The 9,189-nt window shown below is 51.6% G+C and overlaps 1 protein-coding gene across 1 annotated transcript in view; it reads left to right on the top strand.

Moving 5' to 3' along the window:
* Cdh22 (cadherin 22) overlaps positions 1-9,189 on the top strand; it is a gene marked incomplete at both ends in the record, with an annotated part of 64,692 nt that overhangs the window by 20,847 nt on the left and 34,656 nt on the right. The window contains one exon of the mRNA XM_010626287.1: positions 489-608. Within this exon, the coding sequence (XP_010624589.1) occupies positions 489-608 (120 nt within the window). The remainder of the gene's footprint in view (positions 1-488; positions 609-9,189) is intronic.

Consider the following 9,189-nt stretch of genomic DNA (forward strand, 5'->3'; position numbering starts at 1 on the left):
GAGAGAGTGTTTGAGGGGTCTAGAGGGGTTGGCAGGCAGGTTCCTGGTTTTCAGTCCAGGCTCTGACTCTGGTGATTGTAACCAACAATGCTTGTTGCCACCACCCCCGAGAGACTGCCCTGAGCTGCTCTATGCTGCGTTTTAAATTCGTTCCTTCAACCTGGTGACCAACAATTAAGATGACCCACTGGTCTACTGAAGGGAGATTCGAGATTCAGTGAGGCTGCCTCCCTTGCCAGGATCCTACAGGCGAGAACCCTGTAAAGGAGCGCTGAACCCAGATCTGACTTCGTGGTCACCCTTGTGGCCCCAGAAAGGGCCCTTGTCAGGATGCCACTGGGACTCAGTGTGGGAAGGGGTCTGTGAGAGGCTGGCTTTGATGACCTCCAGAGTGGCTTCTTTCCCTGGTTTCTGGACTGGAGAGAGTTGGGAGGGATGAGCACAGCAGCTCCAAATGACCACTGTCTCGCTTGGTCCTCCGGGTCCAGGCACATCTGTGATGCAGGTGATGGCCTCAGATGCGGATGACCCCACTTATGGCAGCAGCGCCCGGCTGGTATACAGCGTGCTGGATGGCGAGCACCACTTCACAGTGGACCCCAAGACTGGTGAGAGGCGGGCGAAGGCGTGGGCGGGGCCTGGAGAATGCGCTTGCAGGCAGAACCCCTGGCATAGGACAGACCTGACCCAACAGCATCGAATAGCACCTTGTCCTGCAGGACACTCCAGGGTCTCGGGCAGTCAGGCAGGAAGGGGGAAGGACAGTGGGGCAGAAAAATATGGGGTGGGGGCTCCCACAGGACTAGCAGAAAAGTAAAAGGGCAGGGGCAACTGCCTTGGGTGCCCTGTGAGGACCCCACCTATCTGAATCAGTGGCCTCATTTGTCCTTGGAACCCTTACCAGGGCACAGGTCTAAGTTCAGGGAGGAGAGGGGCATCTCTTCAGCAGCCTGGAAGTCTCTGTTCACATGGCATTTGCTAAGGAGCTCATAGAAAGACAGGATGGCTTCTTGTTAGCTTATTTGGCCAACACAACCATCCCCACTCCCTCACGCAGCACAGCATCAAAGAAGAGTGCAACCCCCATGACACCCCACTTCATTCCCTCTGGGGCTGAAACTTGATTAATCTCTGAGGAGCCTTGAAGGGGTGCCAGTGAAGGCAGAATGAAGAGACTGAGGCTCAGGGAGGTGAAGTGACTCCAGGTCACGCAGCTGCGATAGGTTCCAGTTCCGGTGGGGTGTGCTCACTGCCCTGGGTTAGGTGGGAGAGGAGACATCAGACAGCACAGCACGCGGATGCCATCACAGGACAGTGGGGGTAGGGGGTGGTATTCTGCTTGGGCAATTAGGATTTCAGGCTTTCAGGAGGCAGTAGCAGCAATCACCAAAGGATAGGAAGGCGTCAGCCAGATGGAGATTTCAGAGAAGGGCATTCCAGGCAGAGGGCATGGTGCAGGCAAGGGCTGGGAGGAGGAGAAGTGCCTGAGGCATGAGGCATGAGGGGAATTGTAATCAAGTCCGCTTGAGGAATCAGGCCTGGGGAGAGGGGATGTGGCCTGGCTGGTAGGGTCCTGACTGTGCTGGCATAAGCCAGGATGCAGAGTTTGGATTTTATTCTAATGGCATTGGTGGGAGTTAGGGGGGTCTAATGGATTGGGTTTGGGGTTTTTGTTTGTGTGTTTATTTCATTTTGTGGGAAGGGGAAGTCTATAGGCACAGTTATAATTGTGTTCTCTTACGCATAATATCTTCATTATTTTTTCCTCCTTCCAAAGTAATACATGTAGGAAAACATTCAAATATTAAAGAAATGTTAAAAAGAAAGACCTTCCTTGGTAATTGCAGCTCTAAAGGTAGCCACTTTCTGTATATATCCTATGAGCTCTTAGACTCATTCACTTGAAAAATATTGTCTCTTTTTTTTTCCAAATAGATTATACATTTCAAGGTTCAGAATTCAAAAAATTCAAACGAATATTTAGTGGCAACTCCTTTCCCCATCCAGTCCCCAAGCCATCCAGTCTGTGTCCCCAAGGCAACCAGTGTAATTTTCTTGTGAATCTTTGCAGAGCTATTCTATGCATGTACAAGAAAATAAGGCACATGTATTTGTTTTATTTTTTACATGAATGGTAGCTATAAACACACACTATATACATTGTCTGCCTCTTTGGCTTAACAGTACATCTTAAAGATTATTCCAGATCAGTTCACAAAGAGCTTTCTCGTTCTTTTATTTAATGCTTGCTATGGATACACTAAAATTTATTTCGCCAGTCCCCTATTGATGGACACTTATGCAGCTTCCGGTCCTTTGCCACATGCCACAGCTAGTAAACTCATACATACATGATATCCTCGTGTGAGTATGTCTGCAGGATAATTTTCAGGGAGAGGAAAACTGAGTCAAAGAGCACAAGCATTTGGAATAGAATAGATAATGCCAAAATATATCAAATTATACTCCTACAATCCACGTATGAGAGTTCTTGTTTCCCCTCCTCCTCCCCAACACTGCCAGTTCATTGATGACTTCTAAGCAGGGAAGTGACATGCTCGGGTTTTCATTTTAACAAGATCCCTCGGGCAGGTACTGTAGCGTTTGGCTCAGAGACAAGAATGGGAGGCAGGGAGGCCCCAGAGCATGGGGTGACCAGCACAGGGCCCCAGAGGACCAAAACCAAAAGCTTGTGTTCTTTCTCAGCATTCATTTGGATTCTTTAATTTGCCTGTCTAGTTAGGAAGCCGGAGAAGATGATGAATTGAGAATGAGGGTGGTCAGGGATGCTGAGAACGCTGGGTACAGTGAGACTCTGGAAAGGGCAAACACTGAGCTGACTCGGTCCCCAGAGTTAAGAGCCCCTGATTCCTCTCTCAACCCAGACCTGCATATTCATCTATACAAGGGGCAGTTCCTACACATACGGAGGAAGGAATGGGGACCTCAAAAACTGTCTAGGAGCAGAGGAATTAGTAAATGTGTCCTGGAGTCTGGCGCAGGGCTAAAGAATCCAGCCTTGAATATTCTGGCTTTACAGTGAGCGGAGACAGGGAAAGAAACATCTAGAGCTCCCAGAAGGCCATCTGAAATACGGTCATGGAGTTGTGAAAATGGTTGGCACTCTTTAAGCTTTGTCTTCCTGTGTGAACAATGGCGATGACAGAACCTCCCTCCTATGACTGTCGTGAGAATTCAATAAGAGAGTTCCTTCATCCATTCCGCATGTAGTGAGTGCCTCCTAAATGCCTGGCTCCATCCTTGGCGCTAGGAACACAGTAGTGGACACATTCAAGACTGTCTTCATGGAGGTTTTGTTGACATAGGAAGACAGAAAATAAATGTATATGTATAATGTCAAGTAACAATTGGCACAAAGAGGAAGAGTCAAACAGAGTGAGGGATAGAATTAGATTAAGAAACAAAGGCAGGCTTCTGAGGAGGCAGCTTTGGGGTAGAGACCCAAGGACAGTGAAGGGTGAAGCCACAGGGCTTTCTGGGTAAGATTACTGTGGGCCAAAGGAACAGGGACCACGTCGAGTGCTCAGCCCAGCACTTGTTATACGGTGGTGGTGGTGGTGGTGGTGGTAAAGCCTTCATCCAGCTACCCAGATGGGATAGAGACTTCAGGGTGGAAAGGCTTTGGGGAGGAGAGGAAGAAAAAGAGCACAGAAATAAGAGAAGGGCCAGGACTGAGTCTTGGGAGGTGGTTGGGGCGAACAGATGAAAGCTGACTCCAAGACAATTGGGAGGGCACCCAGTTTCTCAGATCACTGTAGAGGAACTGTACAGGGTGGGGAGGAGGGCAGCCAGTGGGAGGTCCTGGAACCCAGAAGAGCAGGAACAATTCCCCAGCAACCAGAAAATGAACATCATGCAAGGTAGGGCAAGAAGTTCAAACTGGGTCCTTGTTCTAGGGTCCTCAACTTCTCAGTCTGAAGGGTCCATTCTGACATTTGTTAGAAAGAACCAGACATTTCCTCCCCTTGCCCCCAGAGCCAGTGCCAGTGCTGCCCTGGTACCATTTCCCGGCCCCAGCTCCATTTCCCCAGATAGGAATATTCCGCTGATGCAGGTCTATATTTAGCAGCTGCTGCGAGGTACAGTCTGTTCTCGCTGTGCAGATAGCAGGGAGCAAAACCGGAACGAGGCCTGAGAGGAAGGTGTGAGGGAGGGAGGAGGCGGGGCGCCCGAGGCCCAAGTGCCAGAGGAGGGATTAACTTGTGTGTTTTAAAGGCCAGGCCTGCCAGCAAGCCCCCCCACAGGGGCGACGGGGATGGCATTTATGGGCTAATGAGGCATCGCATGGGCTCCAGGGGCCCTCGTGCAGCATTCCTAGGGGCCAGCAGGGGTGGCAAGGACAACAGCTGGAACTGGGGGCGATGGGTGAAGACAGGCCTGCGGGGTGTCGTGGCCAGGTTATAATTACCAGCCTCCGCCCACCACCCGGCAGGGATAGAAAGACTCGGCAACTTGATGATTCCGCTGAAAATTCTCAGCCAGGCCAGAGACGTCCATTTTACTGAGAAGAAAGGAAACTAACATTTGTTGAGCACCTGCTAACTGCCAGATCCTGGGCTCAGGCTGATGGACTAGACAAGATTTTGCCCTCACAGAGACCCAAGGCCAGAAACAAATAGGCAATCACACTCAGCTGCAAGGAGGCAACGGAGAGACGGTGGGAGCCAGTCCTCCAGTCCACGTTAGTCGAGCGTTTTGTGCCAGGCTTGATGGGTGGGTACACTGGTGAGCAACACCAGCACGGATCTCTGCCCTTGTGGAACTTACTCACGAGCTGCCCAACTCAGAGCTTGAGGGGAGGGATCAGTGAGGCAGCTGCAAATTGTGAGACCTGCTGCTGGAAGCTCCGTGTCCTCTAATCCTCTTGACAGCCACACCGCATGGGTACCTCCATTCTCAGGATGGGGAACAGAGGCTCAGGCAGGCTCAAGAACTTGCCTAAGGTCAGATGGCACGTAAAAGGCGGCAAGAAGACACGATTCCCTGTCTGTCTGACTCCAGAGTCCTTCCTTTTGACTCTGCTCCTGGATGATTCTGTGTATCCCTGGCACACAGTCGGCCTACGGTGATGTCTAATGAATGAAGGATGGAAAAGTGGACTTGCCAAGCCAGCAAGTCTCAAGGACAACCTCTTGGACTGACGAGGTTTTTGTGCCCCAGACCTACCCCCCCTGGAGTGCGGCAGCCTTCATGATGCTTCTCAGAGCCTCAAGGTAGAGTGAGAAGCAGGACATAGTAGGTGGGAAAATACACCATTAATTCCTCCCATCCTTTTGCACAGCCTCTTAGTGCCGTCATCCCTCACTATCTGTGAGAAGTTGGTTCCAGGACCCCTGCAGAGACAAAAATCCATGCAAGCGCAAGTTCCTTACATAAAATGCCAAAGTATTTGTTTATACTCTCTTGTATACTTTAAATCATCTCTAGATTACTTATAATACCTAATGTAAAGTAAATGCTATGTAACTAGTTGTTATGCCCTATTGTTCAGGGAGTAATAACAAGAAAAAAGAGTCTACACATGCTCAGTGCCGATGAATATTTTTTCCCGAATATTTTTAATCTGCAGTTGGTTGAATCCAAGGATGCAGATCAACCTACAGAGATAAAATTTGCAAATGCAGGAGACCAACTTTGCCTCTGCCATCAAGAGGTGGAGTCTGTTTCTTTCTCCTTTGAAACGGGGCTGACCTGTGATTTGTTTTGGGCAACAGAGTGTGGCAGAAATGATATTATGCAAATTCCAAGATTAGGTCTTAAGGGGCCTTGCAGCTCTCACTTTTGCTGTAGTCCTGAGATTGCCATGTAATAAAGCTGGCATACTAGAGGATGAGCGAACCAGTGTGTCCCAGCCAACCGCCAGAGATGTGGATGAGGTCATCTTGGACCTTCCAACCCAGTTGATCCTCCAGTGAAGGCCAGACAAAACCAACAGAGGAGCAGCCCCGCCAACTGGGTCTCTCTGTCCATTATCTACATAGCAAAATGCCCTAAAGTTAAGTGGCTTATCGTGACAATCTATTCTTTGTCAGAATTCGGTGGGCTGGCTGTGCAGTGCCTTTGTGGAGGTCATTCACTGGCTGTCAGGTTGATGGGGGCTGACTTGCTGGGGGGCAGCCGCATGCCTGGGCCTCCTTCTGTGTGTGGCCTTTCATCCAGGCTTCTTCACTGTACGTTGATCTCAGGATTTCAGAAGACAGACCCTAGCACGCTAGGACATATAAAGCCGCTGCTTTTGTCACGGTGGCTGATGTCCCACAGGCCAAAGCAAGCCACATGGCTAAGGTCAGACTCGGTGTGAATGTCGAGCGATGTAGTTGATGGGAGCTCTTCCCACAGCAGCCTGCCACTGCGTGTTACCTAGGATCGGGATCTAAGCGCAGTGTGGCCTCTGTGTTGCTACCTCAGAGATGCAGGGATGGCACCTGAATTACACACTGAGGCCTTGTGGCCGGCGTCCGAGTGAGAAGAGTAGTGTCCCAGCTTCTGGACTAGAAGTGGCAGGGACAGCAGGGAGGCGAGGCCCCTAGATGAGACCCCATGCCTGGGACCCTGGCACCTTCAGTCTGTCTGCGGCCTCTCCTTCCCTACACCCTGCCATTTCATCCCCACTTCCAGTCCCTCTCCCTCCCTCGTCTCCACCCTTCTGCTCACTGTGTCTCCACCGCTCTTTGCCCCCTTTTCTTTCCTTCTCTGTTTTTCTCCATACTTCTGTGTCTCTGTTGGTCTCTCTCTTACTGTCTTTTCCTGCGTATCTACCTGGTGGCTCCCTCTTCCTTCCTCTCTCTCTTTTTCGCTCACATTGGGTCTCCTTCTCTCTCCTTTCCCCTCACATCTCTCTCCCTGTTCTGCTCTTGCCTTCCTTCCCACCCCCAGGGCAGAGGAAGTGACAGGCTCCACCTTCCCAGTGCCACCTTTGTGGTCCAGAGCTGCAAAGGCTCAGCGGGGAGACCAGTGGAGGCCCAGAAGGGCACCTTTCCCATCTCCCGCATCGGAAGCCCAGAAGGGCACCTTTCCCATCTCCCACATCTTGGAACAGCCCTAGGGAACAGACCAGGAATCCTGACTACACGACTGAGAAAACAGCTGGTCTCATCAGCCCAGAGGACAGTGAAGAGGGTACCCCAGGAGCTACATCCCTGCGCTGAGAGATATGAGGACACATCTTACGGAGTCCTGCAGGGCAGTTCCAAGTGTGGATTCTGACAGTGGAGTACCTATTTGAATACTGGTTGGGTGCTTTATACTGTGTGACCTTGGGCAAGGTACCTGGCCTCTCAGTGCTGCTATCTCCTCGCCTGTGAAGTGGGTCGAGTCCTAGCACCTTTCTCGTAATGGTGGTTGAGAGGATTAAATGAAGCAATTCACTTAAGGTGCTTGGAATAGAGTCAGGCACAAAGTGTTCGTTGTTGATGTGATTATCATGTGCAGTTTTTCTAGCTGATCGTCAGGCAGTTTCACTCCAGGGTCCATTTGGCAATGTCTAGAGGCATTTTTGGAACTGAGCATGGGGTACACTGTCCTGTAGTAAATAGAGGCCAAGGATGTATGGGACAGCGCCACTCAGACACACACACACACACACACACACACACACACACACACACAAACACTCACACCAGAGAATGACCCCACCCAAAATGTCACTTGTGACAAAATTCTGTTCTTTAAGTAGGTGTGGTACTTGTCCCTGTTTTACAGATAAGGAATTGGAGATTTAGAATGGTAAAGGAATTTGCCCAAAATCACATGGCCAGAAAACAAGATAGATCTGGGACTTATCTCAAAGCAATCTGCTTTGTAGACTCCCCCATCTGTGAGGAGACCGGCCATGGCATGGGGTGGGGGTAGGGGTCCGTATGACCCTTGATCAGACAGAATGCTTGTTCTGTCTCCATGTGATCCCCAAAAGGCAGGGCCATCCATTCAGAGGCCTCCCCACCCCAGACTTCCCCCGCCCACACACACACACTGCTGCCTCTCCTCCTGTTCCATTGCCTTTATTGGAATCCAGGGACTGTTTGGGGACATCAGGAGTCAGAGCTTGGGTTTTATGGGGCGCATTATGGGGCTACTGGTGCATGACTCCACCTGGCACTTAGGCCCAGGGCGCCACCTGTCACCACCTGGTGCTCGGCATGTTGGAGTGGGTGTTGGGAGAGGCTCTGGACACCTGGTCAACTCCCCCTCCCCACCGACTCTTCCGCTGGCAGAGACACAAGAAGCCTAGCCTTGCCGGGGCACAATTAATCTTGCAGTCGCCTTTCTGCTCCCTCCCCTACTCCCATTAGCATCCTGGAGGATCCTCTGTTCAGCGTGCCCCGACAGGGAATCCAGGGCCAGGCGCGGCAGGGCCAGCGCCAGGATGGAGGATGATTAGATTGTGGAGAGGGATGCGGGTGGACGGGAATGTGGGCGACAGCTGTGACCGTGTGTGCCTTTGTAAGTGTTCATATGTACACCGCCCCTACATGTGGACCGGGCATGGGCGGTGAGTGGGTGCACCTGACCGTGGATGTGAGTCTGTCCACCTCATTAGACACTCACTGGGCAGCTACTGCCCACCCAGCTCTGCCCCAGGTATTATCGACAGGGACACATCAGGCGGAGGCCAGGCTCACACAGAGAATATCAGCGGCGAAACTGAGGCCCCAAACTGGGGGGGGGGGTCACACAGTGGCAGGTTCTACTCCCCAGGCCACTTCTCAGTAAGCCAGTAAGTCCTTACTTGTGTTGTTGTGTTGTGTCTGTGTGTATGAAGGTGTGTGGGAGAGCACATGTGTGGGCATTTGACAGTGGGTGTAAATATCACCCGTGTGTGTGTGTGTGTGTGTGTGCACGCGTGCGCGTGCATGCTTGACAGTATGTGACACAGTTATGTGACTGCGACTGTACATGTCTGTGCACATGAGAGTGTGCCTGAGTGCACACGTGCGGGTTATCTCTGTGACCTATGCGAGTGTCCAGTGGCCCCTGGGCCCTGCCAGACTGGCCACACCAGTATCTTCTGCGTCATTTGCTTCCTCCTGAGCTTGAGCCAGCCTGAAGAGCAGCCGGGTGGCAGGGCTCTCCTCAGGGGCTGGGAGCAGGGGGCAGGTTTCTCTGCCTCAGCCTCCCTTACCCTCCTCACCCTCCCTCAACCCCTGTCAATCCCCCCCTCCTCTCCTC

Source organism: Fukomys damarensis, unplaced genomic scaffold (genome assembly GCF_012274545.1).
Source record: "Fukomys damarensis isolate Sample0158 unplaced genomic scaffold, DMR_v1.0_HiC HiC_scaffold_22, whole genome shotgun sequence".
Lineage (NCBI taxonomy): Eukaryota > Metazoa > Chordata > Mammalia > Rodentia > Bathyergidae > Fukomys > Fukomys damarensis.